The sequence below is a fragment of the Aethalodelphis obliquidens genome, unplaced genomic scaffold (assembly GCF_003676395.1).
Source record: "Aethalodelphis obliquidens isolate GAN/ISIS:26980383/991018 unplaced genomic scaffold, ASM367639v1 scaffold1, whole genome shotgun sequence".
Lineage (NCBI taxonomy): Eukaryota > Metazoa > Chordata > Mammalia > Artiodactyla > Delphinidae > Aethalodelphis > Aethalodelphis obliquidens.
In genome coordinates, this window is record NW_020837945.1 from 34695613 (window position 1) to 34723059 (window position 27447).

Sequence of the window (27447 nt, forward strand, 5' to 3'; positions counted from 1 at the left end):
TGGCCACAATGCTTAGAATAACATTGAAATCTCAATTTAATTTTATTACTAGATGAGCTTAGGCAATCACTGCCATTAAAGAGAAGACCATCCATTTCGCCTGCTGGATGAAAATTATTGTCCCTCTTTATCATTGCTGAATTTCCATGACCTTAGCACAGTTTCTGGCACATAGAAGATGCTCAATAAATACTGCTACCTAAGGTAAGGGAAGCCGGAGGGATGAAGGAGAAGTTGTTGAATGTAAACTATAGATTTTCACATGCTGTTCTAACTTCAAGGATTTGAAACAAATCTACTTTCTAAAAAATCACCATATGCCCATGCACAACTGTATATTTAATGAATTAGTACATTATTTTGGAAATACTACAACTTTAACAGAGTAAGCACCTTATTTTAAAATTATATTCTATTAACTCCAGGGGGAAATAAAAGAAAGAAACACTTTGATTTTACTTGCCCAGAGTTTAGATGTACTGGTAATCATATACACATTATTTTATGATACTTTAGAAGTCTCTGATAAATTGCTACAAAGTTAATTGTTTGCTTTAAGTGGATTAAGAAATGAAGTTCCATCTTCTTTTCCTTAAGAACCCAGACCCTTTTATAAACCTGAAACTCTTACACTTCTTAATATTAGTTACTAGCCTTGCTCAGGATTAATAAGATCAAAGATATATCCAAGGAAAAGGAGGAAGGGAGGGAAGCAAGAAAAAGGGCAGGAAGGAGGGAGGGAAAGGGAACAAGTAAGAAAGGAAGGGAGAGGGCCTCCCTGGTGGCGCAGTGGTTGAGAGTCCGCCTGCCGACGCGGGGGACACAGGTTCGCGCACTGATCCGGGAAGAGGCCACATGCCGCGGAGCGGCTGGGCCCATGAGCCATGGCTGCTGAGCCTGTGTGTCCGGAGCCTGTGCTCTGCAACGGGAGAGGCCACAATAGTGAGAGGCCCGCGTACCGCAAAAAAAAAAAAAAAAAGAAAGAAAGAAGGGAAAAAGAAACCAGTGCAAAAATGTTTTCTTCCTTGAATAGAAATGTACATAATACACTGATGTAGTTATTTATGATGTAGTTATTTAAAGAAGTTTGGGTTCACTTATAAGAAAATAGGGTAAAAAATGCCTCTAGTGATTTGTGTACCCTCTAAATGATGTGAAGAGGAACCCGGGAAGTTGTTCTGATTATTCCCCATTTCTCCATGCTAGGAACTGCCTTAAGATCCCTCTGAGTTTCTCAAATCTGCTTTTTGAGACCCTGGAGGCTGACATCAACAGACAGTAACCCAGGACTCCCCTGCCCTCCAGCTTCAGGCTGGGTCTGACCAATGGGAGATGCTGGCATAAGAGAAACAGTGAGATATTTAGCATCCCCTTCCATCCCTGCTTCTTTCAGTCCTTTCTTTCTGGCCACAGATTCTGTAACTGGGCTCCTCTTTGAGGGCTCCAGCTCTAACTATGCTCCAGTAACCATTCCCTTCTTTCCCAGACCTATGCCCGAAGGTAGAAACAACAGCTTCTGATTCTGGTTGTTCCCTTAACCCTCACCAGCCTTCTTCTCTGAATAGTCCTTCATGAAACTATCTCCAGTGAAACCCCTGAGTGTGCCATCTGTGCCCTGCTGCTCCCTAATACAGAGGCAAAAATCCTGTGACTCTAAAGAAAAATTCTTCAACAGAATCAAGTCTTCAGATCACTAAAGATGACACTCACATTCACTGGAGCTAAGCACACTTAGCAGTGGGCCGAGACATCAGAAATAAAGAAAGCAAGTTAGAACTGCTGGGGTTAAAAACAAACAAGCACACAAATAAATAAACAAATTCCTATAAAGTGCCCAGAACTGTCAATCTGCACATGGTTCATTCACTTTCATTCCTGATGGAGTTCTCTTCTCTCCCACTTCCCCCTTATTGGGATGAACACGTTTGAACAAACACAACTTCACGTTTCCATACATAAAGCGATGTCTAGATTAAGCATACATCAGCCTGGCCTATCTGTTTCATCAATTGGCAAGTATATCATACACATTTATCACAATAGAGATACAATTCACTTACATTTTAATGAGTAATTTTTAATTAAAATGGTCATGGTTACTCACATAATGATAGCCTTTTAAGAAAATCTTCCAAATTTTTCATTATTATTTATACAGAAACATTGTAAGCACCAAGTATGTAATGATGCTTCTATAGGTTAATTCAAAAAGTTAAAAACTAATGAATGGTTCTTACATTATAGTAAATATTGTTTGTTGCAGAGTCAACTAGAAAACTAGGACTACAGATATTGTTCACAGTCTAATACCATGACCCTGGGCCACTACATTTAGTCTGCCCAGGCTGCTATGACAAAATACCACAGACTCGATGGTCCAAACAACAGATATTTATTTCTCACAGTTCTGGAGACTGGGAAGTCCAGGATCAAGGTGCCAGAAGATTTGATTCCTGGTGAGGACCCTCTTCCTGGCTTGCAGACTGTCACCTTCTCATTGTGTCCTCACATGATTTAGAGAGAGAGAGCGAACTCTGATCTCTCTTCCTATTCTATTAAGGATATTAATCCCATCATAGGGTCCCCATGACCTCCTCTAAGCCTAATTACCTCCCAAAGACCTCATCTCCAAATACCATCGCATTGGGGGTTAGAACATATCGACTGTGGGGTAGGGGGGGCCATAAACATTCAGTCTTTAACAGCCACCTAAAGGAGACTCTTTCCAGCATTATGTTGAAATTCAGCCTTACTTTTTTCTTCTACTGAAAACCTTTACTCATGCCCTAAAATTTTCTAAGCTCCCAAACGTTCTCTCCATTCTGCCATTTTCCTCCCAGGAAACTCCTCCCAGGGAATTTCTTCATGGGACGTCTCTTTTCACTCTCTTCCTAATTGTTCTCTATGGCTGTTGCACAACCCGCCTACTACTCTTCCACTTTACTCTCTCCTGAGCTCAAGTGATGGATTCCCGCATCCCAGGTCTTCCTCTTTCTTGGTTTATTCCTTCCTTTTGCTGGCATCCATACATAACCTCCTTAGGAAGAATTTTTTGAAGATAATGCTTCCTGAATTCCTAAATATCTGAAAATATCTGCCTAGACTCCTGAGTGATAAATTGGACAGGGAGTAGGAATCAAATATCCTCCACCCAAGAAATCTGAAGTAATTATTTCACTGTTCTCTACTTTCCCCTGTAAGTGATGAGCCTGTCTGATACTTTCCCAGAAGACATGTGTTTTTTTTCCTTCCAGAAGATTCTCTTAAAAAAAAAAATGAGGGCTTCCCTGGTGGCGCAGTGGTTGAGCGTCCGCCTGCCGATGCAGGGACACGGGTTCGTGCCCCAGTCCGGGAAGATCCCACATGCCGTGGGGCAGCTGGGCCCGTGAGCCATGGCCGCTGAGCCTGCGCGTCCGGAGCCTGTGCTCCGCAATGGGAGAGGCCACAACAGTGAGAGGCCCGCGTACCGCAAAAAAAAAAAAAACAAAACAAAACAAAAAAAAAAAAATGAGTTTCTGCTTTGCGTTGCACCCTGCCTACTATGTGCTAGGGTGCATGGGGTGCACATTAGTAGTGCTGTGACTTCCCCAACAAAGATAGAGGGGGAAAGATGAAAAGGAAGGATATATAAAACTACAGCGGCTGCTAGCTTATAAACAAAAAAAGAAAAAAAGAAGGCAATGCATCATCCACATTAAACTCTACCCCCAAGAAACTGTGATTCAGAAAGTGTGTTATTCACCCTGGAATCTTTACTTTACCAACACCCAAGCTACTCTGCTTCTAGAGTTACATGGACCACACAATGGGGGGCAGGGGAATCATGATGAAGACGAAACTGTTCTTCAGCAGAGGGAACATCAAAAAGGCTGTTTAAAGTAAAGCATAACTAATTTGCTACAATGTAGGAAAAGAATATAACAATATCTTTCACTGCTGAGTTTTCCAGAATTCTGAATAACTTAAATGCTATAGTACATATTTCTTTACCATAAAAAGACTTAAAAATTCACAAAGTTGGTAAAGCTAACTCTAAAAAAAGTATTGAAAATACTTTAACAGATGCAGAGCCACTGAGCTAAACTATTACAAGGATGCTTTAGAATACCTAAACTACAACGTGAAGGGTGTCTTGTAGACCTGCATAACTCAGCAGGCCTAATGGAAGGGAAATACTATTCCAGTGATGAGAATCCAGAATGGAACCCACCCTACTTATTTCACAGAGGGACTTAATACAGGGAATTGGTTACACAGGTAACAGATGAAATGAGAATTCAAATATAGGACAATTAAGTAACCCAGGGATTAGCAATAATAGGAATCTGGTAATCCCCCTAAGGAAGAGGCAGAATTGACTGGAACCCAGAAGCCAGGACCATCTAGCAGAAGCTGGAAATAAGGCAAGCCTTCCCTGCAAGAACTGAGCTCACAGAAAGAAAAGCAAAAAGAACGACAACACACCTGCTGCAGGAGACAAGGCTAGCCTCACTTTAGACAGAGGGCGGGCAAGGGAGTAAGGCAGAACTCCCTGGCTTCTCCCTCCTCCCATCCTCAAGTTTCCCCCACTAGCACCTCCAACTAAACCAACTCTACAGAAACAGAGTTCACAGGAGTGTGGGAAATGTGATGCAGAGCAGAGCAGAAAAGGGTGTGTGAAAGGATATTAGGGCAAACAAACAAATGACCAGCACAGCCAAATAGCTGAATTTGTTAAGAGTATCAATAAACAAGGCAACCCAGACAATTAAAAGCACATAAAATCCGGTACACAAAATTTCATAAAAGCATTATTCACAATAATAGCTTTTATTCACAATAGCTAAAAAGCAGAAACAATCTAAATGTCCATCTGCTCAGGAATGGCTAAACATAATGTGGTATATTTACACAATAGAATATTATCCAGCCATAAAAAGGAATGAAGGACTGACTGTCACATACTACAAAATGAATGACCCTTGCAAACAGTATAATAAGTGAAAGAAGCCATAAACAAAAGGCAACATACTGTATGATTCCATTTATAATGAAATGCCCAGAATAGGCAAATCCACAGAGACAGAAAATAGATTAGTGGTTGCCAAAAAATAGAAGAAAGAGAAGAATTGGGACTAAATGATAATACATATGAGGTTTCTGTTTGGAGTGATGGAAATGTTCTGAAATTAGCAACAATGGTTAAACACCATAGTGACTATACTAAACACCATTGAAGTATACAATTTGAAATGGTGAATGTTATGTTATGTGAATTACATCTCAACTTTTAAAATGCTAAAAAAGAAAGAAAGAAAACAAATAACTAAGAAGTGAGAGTATATCATAAGCCTTCAAGATTTAGGTCAAAAGTCATTAGTCCTCTCGGTTGTTGGGCAGTGACACTGCACCACGGTATCACTACTGAAGGTCACTGATACTTGCTGAGAAAATGCGGTATTATTTTCAGGTTCTTAATCTCTAAATAATACATCTGAGGTCCTTCTGCCACTGATTTACAAGCGAAACTAAGACAGCTAAGTCATTTTTTCAGGAACCCATTATAAGAGGTGGGTCTCTGACAGTCAAAATTAAAATGAATACTTTCACAGTTTCTCATGAGGAATTGCAAAGCTACAAAGAAGCAAAAATTTCCTTTTTTTTTTCAATATCTATTCAAGCTTAAAAACACATCCAACTTTTTTTAATAACAAAATAGACAGGGATTGAAAAAGTAAAGAATACAAACTAGTAATAGTGAAAAGAGGGAAAGGATGTAAGGAGAGAGCTACAGATTCAAAGCCTGACAGTAAAACAGACAAAGCTTCAAGACTCATCAGTGAATTCCAGCTGACCTGCTTGGGACAACTGTCTGGATAAGTAAAACAAACAGTGCTATAAACCTTTTACAGATTTACTACATTTCTGTAAACCACCCCCCTACAGTGCAAAATGATATTCAGTTATGTTATCTGTGGCATAAGAAAGAAAATCACAACAAATTAAATTGGAGTTGCCTTAAATGCCTATCTCAAGTGACGGCTTCTTAGAGTAATACAATTTGAACTTAAAATAGTTTGGTTGTGATCAAGATACAAAGAATGTTGATATATGTTATAGTCAGTCACACTTAGGGCTAGATGTGACTCATAAAACAGAACACCACTTCTCTTATCACTAACTTGATAAGAGAATAATGTGAATAATGTTCCTTCTTTGTATAAGTAAATGCTGAGCTTAATAAAGTCACTTTAATGGATAAAATTATGAAAATGTCAAAAGACAAGTGCTGAAGAACAACCATAAACAAAATAATTTTATAGACACTAAGTACAAGTGAAACACCAAAACTGAAACCTAACAAAAAGTACTGTATTATCCAAACAGCATAAATTTTTAACAGGATACTTACAAAAAAAGCAACACGAGGCTAGAAAATTATTAGTTATGTCACACAGTTCAAAATCTACTTTCTAGCATTAAGGTTTCTAACAGTCCCCCTAAAGTCCCAGGAACTAAAGATGCTTCCCAGTAAAAATAATCCCATTAGGCATTATCGCAAAGCTCTCTGATCCAGCACAACTGGGGCCAGAAGTTGGTTCATATATTGAAAATATTGGTTAAAGCAGAGAATGATTATATGTATAGTAAAAATTATATATATATTAAAAATGTTGCTTTAACTTAAAACACAAATATAAATATTCACTCACCTTCTGATGTAAGATTACAGCCATTTTTTAAGTTTAGGTCCTTTGATTAGGATTTTGTATCATCTTTCTTATACAAACCTATACCTACAATGCAATATTTATAATTTCCAATTTCCTTTGGATTAAAACAGATTGAAAGCTAAAAGGTGTATGCAAAATAATTGGCATCTGAAATCGTTAGATTTATATCATTTTTTGCAGTTCACTTGTGCACGCTTAACTCATAATAACTTTCCAACTTATCCTTACTGAGATTTTTCCGAATACTTAATAATTTTCTTTGCTGCCACACTCACAGTTCATCACTTTACATAATTCTATATTACAGAATTCTAATGAAAAGAATGGGCATTCATAGGATTGGAGGCAGATGGGAAACTGGCTCATTACAAGCACACAAAGCAATTGGCAGGAGCAGAATTGCATACATGAAGTAGACCACAGTTTACTCCCCATGGCTGCTCAGTATCCTGTGGGAAGCAGGCAGTATCATTTACAGTGAGGCTGTCAAGCAGAAATAAATTCAGTAAGTCTAATAAGTAGACAATGGTTAAGTAAACCTCCACTGTACATCTATTCCACTGAAAGTGAATAATCCGTCAGTGAACACAGATAAAAGGGGTCAGAGAATCAACATCAGATTGGAAAGCCAGAGAAAGTTCTAACAACTTTCTATAGAAATGCCTATTGGCTGATTAGTTATTTTAAGCTCACATCCATCAAAGAGACTATTTCTCAGCACTGGTGCTGGTTTGGTTAACAACCCTAAAGCCTTCTACCTCTACCTTGTAGTTTGCCACCCCATCACCAAAATAAACAGTATCAGGGGTCCCCAGACACCCTGGAAATTCACTTTCTAGAAACATCACCATCTCCAATAAGCCAAACTGAAGGAAGCCACATAACAAAACTGCATTCACAGAGGACCCATGGGGAGTCAAAAATGTTTACATTGCAAAAGATTCCTTGAAGTTCCATTTGAATCCAAAGGTCAATAGACATTCCAAAGAAAACTTCTCAACAATCTATTGGAAGCATTACCCTACCTGGCACCAACTCCCCTCTGCTCCCACAGAAAAGTTTATAAGATATCAAAAACTCTGGAAAGTTTACACTTTATATTATGAAGATGTGTTATTTGCCATGGGGATAATTTATATTATTATTCCCAATTTTTCATAAGCCTCCATAAAATCAAATTCTGCTTCCAGTATCACCAACATAAGGCTTGATCAAATTATTTGGTTAATGAAATGGAAGTACAAATCACATCTGCCAATTCTGAGCTGAATCTTTCAGAGCCACGACAGGTTCCCTCCACTGCTTTCTCTCTGTCACGAGATCAGCACATCTCACACAGGGGCTGCTCCATCACCCTGGATCCTGGAAAGAATTTGACACTTGGGACAGAGCCACAGCTGACAACCACAACCAACATGAGCAAGAAGTACCCTTTGTTATTGTAAGCCATTAAAATGTTGGAGTTTTTTGTAACAAGCCATACCGCAGTGAAAGCTAACACAACAACCATCGATTTTGTTGAAGGAAGAGAATACAAAGGAGGTTGACATCAGTGCTATACCTTCCAACCATAAATGACTTCTAAACCAATAAATAATGATCACTAATTTTCAGATCAGTTTCTCAAACTATCTATGATGATGGACCAGTTACCTTTCCTTTTTAAATTTTCCAATCTATTATAGACCAGTACTTACATAAAATATTAAAAAATGAATTATTAGAAAATCGAAAGAAAAGAAGACTTTCAAAATATAAGCCCCAATATTTATATTATCATTATTACATTCAACAGAAATAAAACTACTCTTTCAAACTGGTATTAAAGTTTCTAAATACTTACTCCCGGGCTTCCCTGGTGGTGCAGTGGTTGAGAATCTGCCTGCCAATGCAGGAGACACGGGTTCGAGCCCTGGTCTGGGAAGATCCCACATGCCGCGGAGCAACTAGGCCCGTGAGCCACAACTACTGAGCCTGCGCGTCTGGAGCCTGTGCTCCGCAGCGGGAGGGGCCACGATAGTGAGAGGCCCACGCACTGTGATGAAAAGTGGCCCCCGCTTGCCACAACTAGAGAAAGCCCTCACACAGAAACAAAGACCCAACACAGCCAAAAATAAATAAATACTCACTCCCAATTTCTGACAATATATTATTATTGCAAACCAATTACAGTGCACAGAACCACACTGCTCCACAGAGCACACTTCGAGGAGCACTGTTTCAGAACATGTGAAATTAAGAAATATAAAGGCTTTTGTGATGATGTAAACTTCTTGGCAATTGTATAAATGGAAATTAAATTGTAGACAAATTTTGCCCAGAAAAGAGGTAAAATTTTTCCTTAGCATCTTTCCCACTCTGCAAAAATATCTGTGGTTCCTTTTTTCTATAGGCATAAAAATCAGGGGGTTTTTTTCACCTTGTTTTTTCAGTCTATCAATGATAGACATTTAGATTATTTGAAAAGTGCCTAGCTCCCAGACTTAGTAATTTTAAATGAAATGTTTTCAGTTATAATGAATAGGAACCCAATTATTTTATATTGACATATGTAGTTTACTGCCTTTCTCTCTACTTATTATTATCTAGCTACTGAAAAGCAGCTAGTTTTCTCCAATTATTTAGCAACCTGCAATAAACATGATTTAGTTCTAAAACCCCAAGTATATTTTAAATCACATTTAATTTTCTAAAGAATGAATCTTTCCTTTATTAAAGATGATTCAAAGTTTCAGAAATTAATCTCAAGCCTTTAAAGTAGTTTCTGGCTGGCCCAGAAATACTTTTTGGGTGCTAAGATTCCAATCTTGATGAATGTCATTATATATCCACTGTCCTGGGTTGCTGCAGCAGCTGCTAGCTGCTTAAAGAGCGAGTTTTTTTAAAAACGACTGAAAGGAAAAGAAATGATTGTTTCATTTTCTCTCAAATGAAGAAAAATATGTGAAATATATTTAAAGTGAAAGTGTTTTCTAAGTTTTAAAAATATGGATGGCAAAAGCCAGAGCCACCTCAGTTTGGGCAAAACAGAGATTACATCATTTGACTTTTGCAAGGCTCAACTGCCTTTTGAAATTAATAGTATTTTTTTTAATAAGAAAAAGAAAGACTTTTGCAAATTAGAGTACTTTTTCAATCTTGTCAACTAAGATTTCTATAGCATTGAGTAATGTATAAATTTACAATTTGCAATCTATTTAGTATCTAGAGCAACCCAGTTAGGCAGGTAAGAGGAATATCATCACCTTTAACCCCACTAAGCCAGATGAAGAGCCATGTTTAGAGAGCTCCACTGTGGGTTCAAACTCTAAACCCCATTCTTTTTTTTTTTTCTACACTCCAATACATGGTAATTTCCTTCTTAAAGATCATTTATATTTGACAACAATAAGCATTTGTACCTAAAATATTTTCAGGTCAGTTGGCAAAAAAATACGCTAGAACAGCATACATTTACCAGCAGTATTATATGTATAGGAAAGTATAGTGCAATTTCTAAAATGATTAGAAGAGAGATATCACAATATGCTAACATATTTTGATTACTGGTATAATTTTCTATAATAGAGAATTAACGTCTAGACAGTCTTTAATTTTCATTTCTTCTGAAAAATTATCAGAAATAGGTGGTTAATCATTTAGATAAAAATTGAATTAAGAACATTTCCTTTTACTGTTTTCCTGTTACTGTAAATATAAGTAACAATTTATTCCTTAGCAGAAATAAGATTTTTGTTGTTGGTGTTTGAAGATGTGTTTTATATTATCTTTGGAGGTGTAGGGAAGAGGTAGATACAAAAGCAATGTTTTAAATTATATATGCATACACTTCCATGATAAAAATATAAGTAAAATTATGTTACTTTTTACAACTCTGCCTATAGGTAAAGAAGCAATAGGGCTTTTTAGGTGATATTTCAAGTACATATATAGAAGTTAAGCTTACTGTTACATTAAATGACAAAGTAAGGAATTCTTAAAAATAACTCATGTTACAGTTAGAGATTATTTCCATAGAATCTTTTAAGTTTACTGCTGTTTCAACTTAGCTGATAAATATGAAGTTATATGAATACAGTTAAATGGTTTTAAAAACGTTTTAATATCATTAGCAAAACCACCTAGAATACTTTTTATTAATCCTCATTTGCACTTTCTAATTTTAAAAAATCAACTGTAACTTTTTAGCTAATTAACACAAACTGTATTTTCCCTTCAGTTTAGTACAAATTTATACATTGGAAGACTAACTATAAAATCTACCACATTTTTGATGCTGAGAAAAACCTCAACAAAGAAAAATAACTTTCTTCTTGCTCATCTCTTCATAGCCATAAGAAATAGATTTTTTTTAAATAAGGGAAAAAATATAGAATTCCTTAATTGTATTTTTAAAAAACGACATGTTTAGTTCAGTAATTATGGGTATATTTTCAGCTATGCTGTCATTATCATCAAAATTCTATATTCTACAAAGTTACATTAAATTAACACTCAGGTATAACATTCTTTTCCAAAGAACTATTATTTTAAATGAATTTTTAACCCAGAATTTTGGCTCTACTCTCAATTCGAAAGTTGTTTTTCTTTCTTTATGTTTTTAAGCCAAAGCTGTTTAGTGAGAAAAGTTTGAGCTCCCATATATAAGGAGATCCTGAGACCCTATAACAGGGAAAAAAAAAAAAAAATCCCTTCATCTAGATAAGTAAATAAATTAAAATTTTCCCAACATACTGCCTGTTAATTATTTTAACAGTTAACTGTATTCTATCATACTTCCTATTTTCTATCACAATTTCATTTATCTTAGTCATTCCTATCTCTCCAGTAAAAATAAAGGCCCGTTGATTAAATCTGATATTCTTTGTGCCCTTAGACACTAAATAAATATTGCTTGATTGAAAATAATTGACTGAATGTTGTTTCAAGGATATGGAGAGATTTTAAATTATGTGATATACCTTCACAAAGAATAGGATTTTCAAAAATCAAATTAAATTGAAAAAAAAAAGTTAACAGAGGATATTTTTACATAAAATAGGGACTAGATAATTTTGAGTTTTCTCTTTACAAAAGATTTTATAAATTGTTATACTTTTAATATTTAAACATTAAATCCTAAATCCTTAAAATTTTTAAATGCAGTTTCCAAACACATATATGGTCCAACCGGATTTACAAGGAACAACTTTTAATAAATCAGCATTAGTCATTATGATAGCTACCAAATCTAGTTTCATACAGTCCCTTTCCCATATTTTTATATTTCTAAAGCCTATTTAGTAGGTTCAATCATAAATATGGAGGAGAGGTAATCAAATGCAAGTACTAAATTTTAACTGAGGTTCTTATAGCAGTTTTGGTATCTGTATGTAAAACTTTAACTTGAACACTCTCAAGCAATACCTCTCAATAAATGGCAATAAAAAGAACTAATAAAATAGAATGCCAAAAAGTGCCTTGATTATAGATTGATATCAAAGTGGTCTATTAATATAAAACTAGTGGTCAAGGCAGTCACTTAGAGAAGATGGGGAAATAGTCATGTTTATGTATGAGAAAAAATTATAACAATTTTAACAACAATTTAAGTGAAAAGACTCCTAGCCTCAAAATATATTTCATAATAATCACCAGGCCAAGCTATCTGAATCAGCAGACACACGATCTTTTTCAAAACTTTCCCTAAAGTTTTCAGTAACTCTAGAAACAGGCAGCTGGCATCATCTAATTTGGGGGACTACACAAAGAATAATTTTAAGTCCTTAGACCTGCTTTTTCCAATAAGGGAGCCACCAGACAAAGGTGGCTACTTGTGCTTAAGATTAGGTTAGTGCAACTGAGAAACTAAATTTAAAGTTTTATTAAATTTTAATTACTTTATTAAATGTAAATTTTAAAACTATTATTCATATGAGTTGCTAGAACTTTTAACAATGGTTGGAAAAACTTGGGTATGTACTTTTAAACTGAAAATTTTATTAAATCTAAATATTGATCAAGTATTTCCAATGGAAAAATACCAGATTTAGAAAGTGCAGTACAAAAGAATGAAAATATCTCACTAACAAATTTTATATTGATTACATGTTAAAATATGTTTTGATATATTGGGTTAAATAAAAATCTATCATTATTAAAATTCATTCAGCTGTTCTCCTTTATTTTTTTAATATAGCCACTAAATTTTTTGAATTATATAAATGGTGTCCATTATATTTCTATTGGACAGTGCTGCCTTAGACAATATAAATAAAATCAAAACTTTTTTTAAAGTCAGGTTCCTTAAGGTATAATTTACACGCAGTAAAATTCACTCTTTTACATGTATAGTTCTATAAATTCTGACAAATGTATACAGTCATGTAACCACCACAATCAAGATATAAAACATTTTCATCACCCCAGAAAGTCCCCTTATGTTTCTCTGTAATCAGCTCAAACCTCCTACCCCTAAACCGTGACAACTCAGTTTTCTGTCCCTACAGTTTTGCTCTTTCCAGAACAGTACAGCATGTAGACTTCTTGAGTCCAGGAAAATCAAACTTTAAAGACCATGCTACCCTATGGTACTAAAGGATTATTATTGATATTTCCTTTCCTTGTATTACGAACATTTCACCAAGGCCTATTTTGCCAGTTATTCCATTTTCAAAACTGAAAATGAAAGCTTTCTTCCTTGTCACTATTACAGTAATTTATTTATACTTATAGAATAAAACTGAGCACACTGTATTTTAGTTATTTACATACAGGTTTCCCTCCACTAGACTGTATGATGGAAGCCTGACTTCTAGAACCACTGTGCTTTCCATAGAGTTAACTGCCTAGTGAAATTAATGGTGCAGATGACAAGGCTGAGAAGGTATTCCCCATATTGTGTTATAAAAAAGGAAAAGGAAAAAACAAAGAACTGACTGATGAAGCAGTTTACCCTCTAGATTAACTGTCTACTTTTATTGTGGTCTCAAAAAAAGATATTAGAGGATCCAAGTACTACGATGCCAAATAACCAGGAGCAAGTGCTAGTGGAGATTGAACCTACACCAATATTTTTACCTAGATTGCTATTAGTTTTGTCAGAGCTTGCTAACAAAGTTGAATAGATTTGGAGTACTCTAACACTATTTTTCTCATAAACTCTGTTATTTCTGGTACATGATTTTAAGAACATAAAGTTTTTAAGAAACACATGTATCTTATTACAGCAGAAACACCTTTACCGCATGAAGGTAAAGACTGAAGAAATTCTATGGAAAAGTAGAACATTTGTAATCAATAATATTAATAAAAGTTAAATATATGACATATAACATCTATGTTTTAAATAAATAAATAAAATATTACAACTCAGTTTAATCGTTCTAAAATACTTACTGAAGTCTCCAGTAAGAAAAACTCCCTCTGCTCCCGGGGCCCATTCTTTGCAGTATAAACCACCATCAGCACATCTGTGGACGCCAAATGATTCATAACCTCTGGAAAACTTATCAATACCACCTTCGTTCTCTCCAATGTTGTTCAAAGTCTTGCTAAACAGCTTATACCTTTGAAAAAGTGCAAAAGAAAGGAAATTGAAAAATTAAATCATCTTCCAGAAAAGCTACTGTAATTAAGAAGTTGCTTTACTCTCATTCAGAAAAAGAAAAAAGAAGACATCATTAAAGAGGAATGATGTGAATAATTTCATTTATTGGTAGAAGTTACCTGGTAGGATAAAATCATTTTTATCTCAAATAAACTGAACTAATCCAACTAACATTTTTTTTTGTAATTTCAAGCATTTTGGTATAAGAGAGAAAATATGATGGCTATGTTATTCCATGAATATTTTAATATCAGCACTATAGCAACTTCTATGTCAAGACAGTATAATGAAGGAGCATTCCTACATCTCTCCTCAAACTCCTAAAAAAAAAAAAAAAAAGAAGGAAAAATAGCTAAAAACCAGTAAGAAAAATAAAATTACTCTATGGCAGGTTTGGCACACTTTTCCTGTTAAGGGGCAGATAGTAAATATTTTAGGCTTTGCCAGCCATATGGTCTCTATCACAACTACTCAACTATGTCTCTGAAGCATGAAATTGGCCACAGACAATATGCAAATGGATGGGTGTAGCTGTGTTTCTTTTTTTTTTTTTTACATCTTTATTGGAGTATAATTGCTTTACAATGGTGTGTTAGTTTCTGCTTTATAACAAAGTGAATCAGTTATACATATACATATGTTCCCATATCTCTTCCCTCTTGCGTCTCCCTCCCTCCCACCCTCCCAATCCCACCCCTCTAGGTGGTCCCAAAGCACCAAGCTGATCTCCCTGTGCTATGCGGCTGCTTCCCACTAGCTATCTATTTTACGTTTGGTAGTGTATATGTGTCTATGCCACTCTCTCGCTTTGTCACAGCTTACCCTTCCCCCTCCCCATATCCTCAAGTCCATTCTCTAGTAGGTCTGTGTCTTTATTCCCGTCTTACCCCTAGGTTCTTCATGACATTTTTTTTTCTTAAATTCCATATATATGTGTTAGCATACGGTATTTGTCTTTCTCTTTCTGACTTACTTCACTCTGTATGACAGACTCTAGGTCCATCCACCTCATTACAAATAGCTCAATTTCATTTCTTTTTATGGCTGAGTAATATTCCATTGTATATATGTGCCACATCTTCTTTATCCATTCATCTGACGATGGACACTTAGGTTGTTTCCATCTCCTGGCTATTGTAAATAGAGCTGCAATGAATATTTTGGTACATGACTCTTTTTGAATTATGGTTTTCTCAGGGTATATGCCCAGTAGTGGGATTGCTGGGTCATATGGTAGTTTTATTTGTAGTTTCTTAAGGAACCTCCATACTGTTCTCCATAGTGGCTGTACCAATTCACATTCCCACCAGCAGTGCAAGAGGGTTCCCTTTTCTCCACACCGTCTCCAGCATTTATTGTTTCTAGATTTTTTGATGATGGCCATTCTGACTGGTGTCAGATGATATCTCATTGTAGTTTTGATTTGCATTTCTCTAATGATTAATGATGTTGAGCATTCTTTCATGTGTTTCTTGGAAATCTGTATATCTTCTTTGGAGAAATGTCTATTTAAGTCTTCTGCCCATTTTTGGATTGGGTTGTTTGTTTTTTTGTTATTGAGCTGCATGAGTTGCTTATAAATTTTGGAGATTAATCCTTTGTCAGTTGCTTCATTTGCAAATATTTTCTCCCATTCTGAGGGTTGTCTTTTTGTCTTGTTTATGGCTTCCTTTGCTGTGCAAAAGCTTTGAAGTTTCATTAGGTCCCATTTGTTTATTTTTGTTTTTATTTCCATTTCTCTAAGAGGTGGGTCAAAAAGGATCTTGCTGTGGTTTATGTCATAGAGTGCTCTGCCTATGTTTTCCTCTAAGAGTTTGATAGTTTCTGGCCTTACATTTAGGTCTTTATTCCATTTTGAGCTTATTTTTGTGTATGGTGTTACGGAGACACTTTATTTACAAAAACAGATGGTGGGGTCAAATTTGGCCTCTGGGCTGTAGTTTGCCTAGCCATGCCCTATAAAGCATGGAAAGAACATACATCACATCAAACTACAGAAGCTAACAGCCACGAGAAAAAATCAAAGATTGCTTTCCAAGCAGGACCAAGAATAACACATGGCTGCTCCTGAACCTCTCCCAGATTCCCAGAGTCCATATTCAGGGCTGGTACACAAAAACATACTACTACTTGCACTTATTAGCCCCAGGTCTGGGGAGAAGCAAAGTAGGACAAAACTGGTAAAACTAGAGAAATGAAGCCTGTGGCAGGTGCTCTATGTCAGAAGTGAAAGTTCCAGAACTATGCAATGAATTGAGCAATGTCCATAAACTTCCCTGCGTACTCAATACCCTGAGGGGTAATCAATAAAAGTCCCAGAAAGATGGCATGAATCCAAGTAGGGAATATACAGGGAATATACAAAATGTAAGAAGCTAACTAATGAAGAACACCTCAACTGAGCTGAATGGAAAAAGGCTCTTTCCACAAATGTTTCATGCTGTACTTCAACTTAAATAAAAATGAATTGAATTAAAATAAGAGCTGAGAGATTATATGACAGAACAACATAATGAGAAGTAAAATGAAACTGCAGACCCAAAGAAATAAACAGAGTATCAAAACATAGCATTAGAAAATAATAATTAAATTAGAATTGGCAAGGAACAAAGTGTACATATAACCAAGGGCGGAAAGCGGGGCATGGGGGGTGGTGGTGGGATGAATTGGGAGATTGGGATTGACATATATACACTAATATGTAAAAAATAGATAACTAATAAGAACCTGCTGTATAAATAAAATAATAAAATAAAATTCAAAAATTCAAAAAAAATAATTTAAAAATCCCTATTTTTAAAGTTAAAAAAAAAAATACTATACAATGGACATCCCCAATAATTGAGTATGAGAGTTACTGTTTCTCTACACTCTTGGCAATGTTAGTCTTATTAATCCATCTGATATTTTTTAACTCTCTGGTTGGTAAAAATATCTTATTGTGTTTTAGTGCTTGCATTTTCCTAAATTATTATTAAGGTTGAATGGCTTTTCTTAAATTTATTAGCTATTTGTGCTTCTTTTTCAGTGAGATGAGTGCAGGCTAGTATTTACTAATGGTATAACTCTGGACGAATTCCTAAATTTCTTTGTGCCTCATTTTCTTGCCTGCAAAATGGAGATGCTAAGTGTATTTGATCAAAAGGGTTATTACACAAATTAGCTGAGTTTGTACATGTAAAGTCCTTAGGCTATTGCCTGGCAAATAATATTCTCTCAGTCAATATTACCTATATCTTTGTCCTTTTTTTTTCCATTTTAGGTTGCTTTATTTTTTGATTTGCAAAAGCTCTTTATATATTATAGAAAGTCATCTGTTTTCTGAAACACACTTATTGCAAATATTTTCTTCCAGTTGGTTTCCTTCTAGCTTTACTTATGGTATATTTCATCTTAAAGAATTTAAAAATTCTTTCTAATCTATCCATCTTTAAGGAGTTTTATATAGAATATATATAGCATTATATTTTGCTTAAAAGGTATTCCTAATCATAAGATTAAAATAATTCTCCCATATTTTCTTCCACTATACTTATATTTTTTGGTGTTTAGTGCTTAAATTGCCTTGGAATTTATTTTTGTATGTGGAATGATGTAGGAATTTGAGTTTTCTTCCAAAGTGCGAGAATAATTTTCCCAGTGCTCTTTATTTCATATATTCTGCCCTTTCTCCACTGATTAAGATGCCTGATTGACTTTATGTATTAAATTCACATATATAGAAGGCATTTTTATTTATTCCTCTTTCTTTGTTCTCTTCTGTATCTGGAGGAAGAATACCACACAATTTTAATTAACATAACTACATATAATAGTATATTTAATATTTGGTCATACAAGTTCACATTTTAATTTTTCTGTACATTTTCTTGGATATTTTAAAAACTTTTTTCCTTTATATGAACTTTACAATCAGTATGTCAAGTTTATTCAGATTATTTTACTATATAGATTAATTTGGAGAGAATTGCTACATACAAAATATTGAGTCCTTTAGCACATTTATTATTAGGTTAATCTTAGCATTTTGCTGTTATCATGATAAGATGCTCCTTGTCTACTGCATTTTCTAAGTGGCTATTGTTGACAAATAAAGATGCTAGTGGTTTATTATAAAAAAGAATTATTAGGTAAGTGAACTGAAAATTGATATAATTAGAGAAAAAAGACAAAGAAATTGAAAATATTAAAGAAAAGAGATATGCAAAACTAACAAAAATGATCAAAATAAGGATAGCTGGTGACTCTGAAGAACAAAACTAATAAAATGAATATAAAAGACATAAAACTGGACAGTTTTTCTATAGAATTAAATCTGCATTTTAAAAAGAACACATTATGTTTTAAGAAAAAATTGGAAAACAAACACACAAACACGCACGCACAGCATCTCCCAGTTTAAGCTACTGAAATTCAAAGGAGAAAGAAATAATTCTATGGACAACCGGTACAAAAAAATAAGGGGAGGCGGGCATGTTTTTTGCAAAGGAGCATTACATTAAAGACCAAAACATAACAAATCCAAGCCCACACAATTCTGAGAGGGAAAAGTAGTAATCTAAGGATATTATATGAGGGCTTCCCTGGTGGCGCAGTGGTTGAGAGTCCACAAGCCGATGCAGGGGACGCGGTTTCGTGTCCCGGTCTGCGAAGATCCCACATGCCGCGAAGCGGCTGGGCCCGTGAGCCATGGCCGCTGAACCTGCGCGTCCGGAGCCTGTGCTCCGCAACGGGAGAGGCCACAACAGTGAGAGGCCCGCGTATCACAAAAAAAAAAAAAGAAGTCAGTTTAAGGATATTATATGAGACACATGCCTACTCGAGCTTAAGAAATTCTTTAAATATTGCCAAATTAAAAAATAATTTTAAGTCTATGACATTAATGAACATTGTTGAAGAAAAGAAAAAAAAAACTTTCCATAAAAATTAGTCAATTAAAAGACTAAAAACACACACAGAGGAATGGACAGTCATTGCAGCAGTGTGGTTGAGCCCTAACTCTTTAAATATAGAACCAAGTTTAATCAATTGTGCAATTATGTGAATGTGATATCAAGAAAAGAATCTCAATGGACAAGTGAAAACTTGACTTATAAAAAAAAACAAGAGGTAAGTGAAAGGGAGATGGAATAAAGCATGAGTGGTCAGACCCCTATTTTTTTTTTATAACAGAGTCACTCAACACTGACTAAAATTTAAGATTGTCATCATTATACTCTTTAATCTCTTCATTAATCTTAGATGGCCACTTTAAAGAAAGTCGTAATGTGAATTTCAGCCACTTCTTTCATTTTATTTCAGTCTATTTGTTTAAAATTAAAACACATCTATTTTCCTCATGTTTTATTATATCATTTCTATCAAGCTGTTTCTCTATCCTTCTACCTATATATAAGCATATAAAAAATATCAAGAATGATGTTCCCTTAATATCAGTGATGATTTTTTTGGTGGGGTTTCTATTTACTTTCTCCCCTGCATTGTTCTAATTATTTATAACAAAGAAACACCATTTAAACAAAATAAATGTTTTTTTCTGAAACTACAAAATCTTTAGATCATTAAAATATCTACATAATCCTATAAAATATTCCATAAGAATTTTAATACGTATGTAAAACTATGTTTATAAAATTTGGGGAATTCAAATAGTTTGAAATAGATCAGTGGGACAAAACTGAGTTCTTGAAATAGACTTGAACATATAAAGAAATTAAATACATCATAAAAGGACATTTCAAATAAGTAAGAAAAGAATGGCTTACCTATTTAAATATTGGAATCTAAGTTTAAAAATTGGACCTCTAAAACCAAAATAACTTTGAAAGATCAAAGTTATAAATATTTAATTAAAAAAAACCCTACAGTTCACAGAAAAAGAAGTACAAATGGCCAGTAAACATATTGAAAAGATGCTCAAATTCATAGATAATTGAAGAAGTGCAAACCTAAATTTCAAAATTCCATTTTCCACCTAAAAGACTAGTAAACATGTGATAGTCTGTGCAGACAGAATGCAGGTCCAGGAAAAAGACATTCCCAAATACTCTTTAATGAAATATAAATTAGATAATTATTTGGCATCAGCTATGAAAATTTCAAAATTACACTCTTCAACTAAGTAATTCCATTTCTAGAAATTTACCCCTAGGATATATCACACAAAGAAGCAAAGACGTGTGTACAATGATAATCATTATGGCATTATTTAAAATACAAAACCATGGAAAATACCTACCTGTTCAACAAGGGAGGCTGGTCGAATTAACTGTGGAACATGCAAACAACAAATTACACGAGATCCATTACGAAGAATGAGATAGAACGAAATGTGGTGGTGTGGAAAAATGTCCCAAGAGCGATGGCTTAGGGAAAGAAGCTGCAAAGCAGTTTTCTACAAACCATCTATTTGTATAAAGAATATTCATATAGGTACAGATGGCATGTAGATGGTATTTTCACAGGGTCCCTTCCTCTGTACCAGCGGTTGAATTCCAGTGGGCTGAGGTGAACAGGAGCCTTAAGCCCCCCTAGCCTCACCACACTCACCACATTTGCTTCAAAGACAAGAAGAGGTACAGCACAGAATCTGATCGGTGTAGTGCAATGCCTACGGGAGTGGTAGGTGTGAGTGGAATGTTTCATATATGACCCCCTTTTGTATAGTATATATATACCCAACACACACAAATACACATGCCCACCTGTGAGCACACATGCCCATGGTTTCATAAAAATTCAGATTACATTTAATCTATTATTTGAAACAAATTAGCTTTTAATGAAATGATACAACCCCAGTCTCACTGGCAGTCTTTACTCTAGTCTTTACACAAACTGAACCACCAACAGAAGCCAGGAAGGTATCATAAATATGAGGAGCTGCTCCCACATGAGGAACACAAAAGGGCAAGCCTGATGATAAAAGAATGACCAATGAGGTTAGCCTTTGAGTATGGAAAACAACGCAGAGAAGAACTCTAAGTGAGATGGAGAGCACAAAGCCCAGCGAAAAGTGAGTGTCTATTTAAAAGCTAGAGCCTATTATTACCAAGCATTTGCCAAATCAAGTAAGAATGAAAAAATTCCAGATTTTTCTATGAACTCTCCCTAATTTAACACTGGCAACTGTTTCAAAAATACTTCAAATACTGATCTGGACCAAAAAAGAAAAAAAGGCAAAAAACCCCTCAATCTACAGATCTAATGAAAGACTAGTACTGCAAACTCTCTCATACTCTCCAACTTCTATGAGAAAATGATTGTTACCTCTTATAGATATTATTCAGCTATAACTCTTGGTGTATGGAAACTCTAATCCATATTAGACAACATAAGTAACAACATTCAATAAAATGATCAAACAGGAACAGTCAACAAAATAAATCTGGACTTAGGGTAAAAAAAATACATACACATACATTATCATAATATAAGAAAAATTACTGATTCTTTTTAAAAAGACATCAACTTTGGGAGGGCAAATAAATGTGGCAATAATTTTACTGTCAATGTGGTTATAATATCTTTAAAACACAATTTTAGATTTATTTAAAGTTTAAGTTTAAAAAATAATCATTCTTAAGACGTTTCATAAGACATGTACAAATGTCCCATTTACTAAAATTGAACAGAAACAGGATTATAGTATGATATAATTCTAACTAAATATCTTGACTTCCTCAAGGTCAGCCCTGTAGCTTCTGATACATAAATACACATTCCACTTTGAAATCACTGTGGCTCAAAAAAGAAAATGCCTGAGGATCTAGCAAGCTCATCGTCCCTTTGCCCTCTCCTACTACAGTCATCTCTCTCAATATTTTGCTATGAATTTATAGAATATTTAAAAACTGGGTCAAATTCTTGGTAACCAGAACATAAAACGAAGTTAGTATTGCAACTAGCATTTTGTACAGATATAAAAATATTATCACATTTGATTGATGTTTTTAATCCTCTTTTTACAAAGAAAGAAATAGAGGCACAGATAAATATGTAAGCTGCCCAAGGTCAAGAAGGTAAAAAACAGTAGAGATGTAGTATTATTCATCACAAAAGGTATACTTTAAGGAAATCAAGAGACAAAGTCTCAAATTAAAAGTCACATCTTCCTTTTAAAGAAAGCCCTATAAGTTTTATTCATAAGGCTATTAATCTTATAATTAAGAGAAACAGCTAAGGCTCTAGAAACAAACAGTTCAGGTTCAAATCTTAACTCTGTTACATACTATATGTGACCTTGAACAAATCACTTAGCCTCTTGTTTAGATTTTTTATACTTGTTTAGATTTTAATGTGCACATTAATTATTAGCAAACATCAAGGACTGTTTCTCCTTAAATTCCAAAAGTGTGTGAGAACACATTTTTTCCTGCTATGAAAAATTACAAATATAGGCATACTAACACATACCAGGTATTCCAGATTAACTTGAATGTATGGGTTATAAAAAGTGTTGAAGAAAATTAAGTAAATTGGATTGACTAGGGGAAAAAATAGTTACTTTAGGGAAGCAGGAAAGTATTAGTCTGGGAAAAAAATGAAACAGGCTACAGTCTTTGCTCTCCTGTAAGACAGTTCATCCTAGATCCGTACTGAAACTCTGATTTCAGGCAAGGTTGTGAACACAGGAGTTATGTCAGGGGAGATGGATCATACCTTATCTGGAAATATCTAGGATGTAGAATTCTTTCTCAAGTGCTTCTGAGTGGGCCTGAAACACAAGGAACCCATGGGGGAAATTCCTTCCTTGCTAGCTTAATTCTTAAGATTTTATATTGTCATCTGCTTCCTAGAGGAGACTTGGAATAGAGGCAAGCAAAAGCACAGAAATAAAAGCTCAACAGGAATTTTTAATAACTAAAAAAGGGGAAAATAAAGGAGAGGGGAATGGAATTTTTTTTGAAACAAAAACTGCTTTTTAAATCGGCCTTTAAAAAGACTTCAAGGTGACTGGCAGAAACTTTCTTCTTGAAGCACAAAATATGTGTAATATACAAACTTATCTATGTATTAAACCTGTCAAGTGAAAAGCAGGCATTTGAGACTTAAAAGTGAATAGTTTAGGGCTTCCCTGATGGTGCAGTGGTTGAGAGTCCACCTGCCGATGCAGGGAATGCGGGTTCGTGCCCCGGTCTGGGAAGATCCCACATGCCGCAGAGCGGCTGGGCCCGTGAGCCATGGCCGCTGAGCCTGTGCGTCTGGAGCCTGTGCTCTGCAACGGAAGAGGCCACAACAGTGAGAGGCCCGAGTACCGCCAAAAAAAAAAAAAAAAAAAGTGAATAGTTTATGTTCCTCAATCACGGATAAGTATTCAACAACAACAACAACAAAAACCCACAACATATTTATTACAGGATAAAAATACTTATTGTGTGCCAATAATTCAAGGTCCTTCCCTCAATAAGTTCATCAGTCTAATAGAAGACTGTTCAACTCAGGACAATAGGGCTGAGATAAGCAAATGTTAACAGAAGAATTAGCAAGACAACAGAAAGAACTGATGGGAGAAGATTAGAAAAGGCTTTAAAAAGTGGCTGGCATTTGTGCTATATCTTGAAGGATGAGTAGTATATTCTGACAGTTGGAGACAAGACAAAGAAGAGCATTAAATGTGTAAAATTTAAGGTGGTTCTTGTGGGCTACATATTAGCTATATGTAGCTTAACAGGAGGATGGCTAGAAATGTAGTGGCAAATCAAGATGGAAAAGATGGTTTTCAGCTAGATAATAAATAAAAAATGAAAACCTTTAAGACTTTAAAGAGGAGATAACTGATACATAGAGAGTTTTTAAAGGGAGCAGTTTGAAGGATCAATTTTAGCAGGCAGAGTATAGATATTATTGAAGTCTTTACTAAATAGACTGAACATTAAAATACACGGGTTTGTGGACTTGTTATGCAGGATTGATCAATGAAAATAATTTAAAAATTGACATTATAGTAGACATGGTTTCTCATTTTTGAATGCCGTTCCTTATATTTAAATGTTTAAATGTACTAGTCGACAAATAAATGTATAAATTTATAAAATTTCATTTAAAATTTTAGTGACATTTCCAATCTGTGTTCAATTTAACATACACTCTAAACTTCATCTATCAGGAAACAGTAAAATTGGGGCCATTTAAGTAAAAGTGACAAGCAAGTAGTGGTAAAATCCATCCATTTATTCCACAAATATTACTAAGCATCTACTATATGTCCAGGGCTATGCTAGTCACTGAGAACAGAGAAGAAAGAGTCCATGCCTTCAAGACATTCTTTGTTATGTGTGGGAGATAGAAGAGCAAAAAAAGAGTGAGAGGGCTTCCCTGGTGGCGCAGTGGTTGAGAGTCGGCCTGCCGATGCAGGGGACACGGGTTCGTGCCCTGGTCGGGGAGGATCCCACATGCCGCGGAGCGGCTGGGCCCGTGAGCCATGGCTGCTGAGCCTGTGCGTCCGGAGCTTGTGCTCCGCAACGGGAGAGGCCACAACAGTGAGAGGCCCGCGTACCGCAAAAAAAAAAAAAGAGTGAGAAAGCACCGTGTAAGGTGGTGATAAAGGCTTAAAACCAGAAAATAGAAGTAGCTAGAATGTAAATTCCCCAAAGACAGGGAAAATTATCTGTTTAGCACATTCATATATATACCCAAGCACCTTAAATACTGGCACATATTAAGTACTTAACAAGTAAATACTTAGTGAGCACCTATTACTTGCCAGACAGTGGTGAGGCAATGGTGACAGGATGGTTAGATTTAGGTTTAAAATTAAGATTATTACATCTGAATTTGAATTCCAATCCTACCTCTTACCAGCTGTAACTTAGACTCAATTTCCCTATCTAAGAATAACAGAATATATTTCATAAGATAATCAAATGAGATAATATACCTAAAATGCTTAGCATAACACCTTTCGCATGAAATAAGCACACTATTAGGACAATAAATCTATTCAATATGATTGTTGAATTTGAGGACAACATAGAAAATCAATAGCCTCTTCAAATATAAGAAAGATACAATCTGCCCTAAATGTACGAAACTCACATATTCACTTAGTCCCACCACGGTCCTGGCTTTGTACCCTCATTTGACCGGCCCTATGAAGGCTGTGACTTGCAAGCAGTTCCTGAAAGAAGCCAGACACTACAACATTGATGTGTGGAGAAATAAAGGCTAAACTTTTAAAGGGATAAACTTTGACCAGTAAGAGATAGAAAATGGGAAGCAGTCTGCAGATAAATCCCTCACTCTTGTCCTGTAGGTCCTGTGTGACTAAACAGCCAGCTTTATAAGGAAATGCATTATCTCACGTAAGACACTGATTCATTGACTTGAATGTTATAAAAAGTTCAAACGTATGGATCTACAAAAGTAAAAAGGAGGGCTTCCCTGGTGGCGCAGTGGTTGAGAGTCCGCCTGCCGATGCAGATGCAGGGGACATGGGTTCGTGCCCCGGGCCTAGGAAGATCCCACGTGCCGCGGAGCGGCTGGGCCCGTGAGCCATGGCCGCTGAGCCTGCGCGTCCGGAGCCTGTGCTCCGCAACCAGAGAAGCCACAACAGTGAGAGGCCCGCGTACCGCAAACAAACAAAAAAAGAAGTGAAAAGGAAACCAGGGGATGTGATGAACCAATCAAGACACCAACTGCTGCCAAAATGAATGGAAGACAATTCACTCCCATCATCTCATTTCTACGCAAACTGATAGTAACATGCATGTCTGTGGTTTTGAACTCAAGCAGTTTTTCTTACTATTATAACCCTTACCAATGCCTATGTTCATAAGATTCGGGACTAGATGTTAATGAAATGAGTTCTTTCACATATAGAGTTAATCTAAGACTAATTTGTATGGGCCATGTTCTATGTTCCAGGCATGATGACATACTATAGAAAGGACAGATTTTAAAAATAAAAGGTTAGGTTCTATTGCTAGGCCCATTAGCAAAGTGACCTTAGATTTTCCCCTTAATGATCTCAGAGTTTCAGCCTCCTCATTTATAAAACAGAAAGAGAGTACCATTGATGTCAGGACTATTGTGCTTATACATAACTAGCCCACCAAAAATAAATTATGTCATGTCTCATCTTTCCTTTTTTTAAACAAGAAATTAAGATATTTCTAAGTAGAAAAAAAAAACCTTGAAAAAATTGGAATAGTTATGTTAATTATAATACAATAATAAAATCTAAATTCAATTACAAGCAAACATTAAGCCTGTTACTAATTTTAACCTTTTTTAAAAACCTTTTTCATTTTGTACCATCTCTAAAACACAATCAAATGCACTATGGACAATCTGATAACTACTATCCTCAGAGCATATTTAAGATCAAACATTTGAATTCTTATTTTCTGATGTTTTAGAATAAAAGCTATTTAAATAACAATTTTGTTCTTACTTGGCCTAAAGTTAAATGTAATTTGGCTACTTTGTATTTCAAATTAATAATATATATATAGAAATTATGATTATGTAGAAATCATTAAATCTTTCCTTTTTGGGAGGAGGAGAATGAGGTCAATTTAAAACTGTTAAAAGTTAACTTTAAAAGTGAGAGTGGCTACTATTTAAAATTGTGTCCTGGAAGTAAATAATGGCTGTTATTTATTAAATGTTCTTTCCTAATTCTGGTACTGGGCCATAGAGGTGAAGGCGTGGAGGGAGGTCACTGCTGAGATCCTTCCAAATCTAAATCCTACGAAACCCAATCCATGAAATGTTCTCAATCAATTAATGGAAAATTACAAATACTTCACTTGGTGGTATTACTTAGAAAGCCTTATACAACTCCTTATTTATTTTAACAATAAAGTACTTATTTCTAGAGTTCAACACTTAGGATAATGGAAATGACATTTAATGACACAACATAAAGAACCTACTATATAGCCATTAATGTAAACATATTTTGACTTCTTAACATATTAATTAATTAGAATAAATTAACAAAATGTAGCTAGAAATTAACTTTAATCACTGTGTTTTGTCTCTTGGCTGCAAACAAATTAATAATATATTGCCCTTGCAGTTTACCAGGGTATGATTAATGGTCAATATTAAAATTTCTGGGGTCTTCTGGCAATGTGAAAACCTGACTGCCTAACTAGAAAAAGAAAGCCATCTGAATGTAATAAATCAGAATTACTGAAG

General features: G+C 35.2%; 1 protein-coding gene across 1 annotated transcript in view; it reads right to left on the bottom strand.

Annotated features, from left to right (window-relative positions):
- GBE1 (1,4-alpha-glucan branching enzyme 1) overlaps window positions 1-27447 on the bottom strand; it is a 291610-nt gene that overhangs the window by 211635 nt on the left and 52528 nt on the right. Inside the window, exon 2 of the mRNA XM_027102661.1 lies at window positions 14091-14260. Within this exon, the coding sequence (XP_026958462.1) occupies window positions 14091-14260 (170 nt within the window). The remainder of the gene's footprint in view (window positions 1-14090; window positions 14261-27447) is intronic.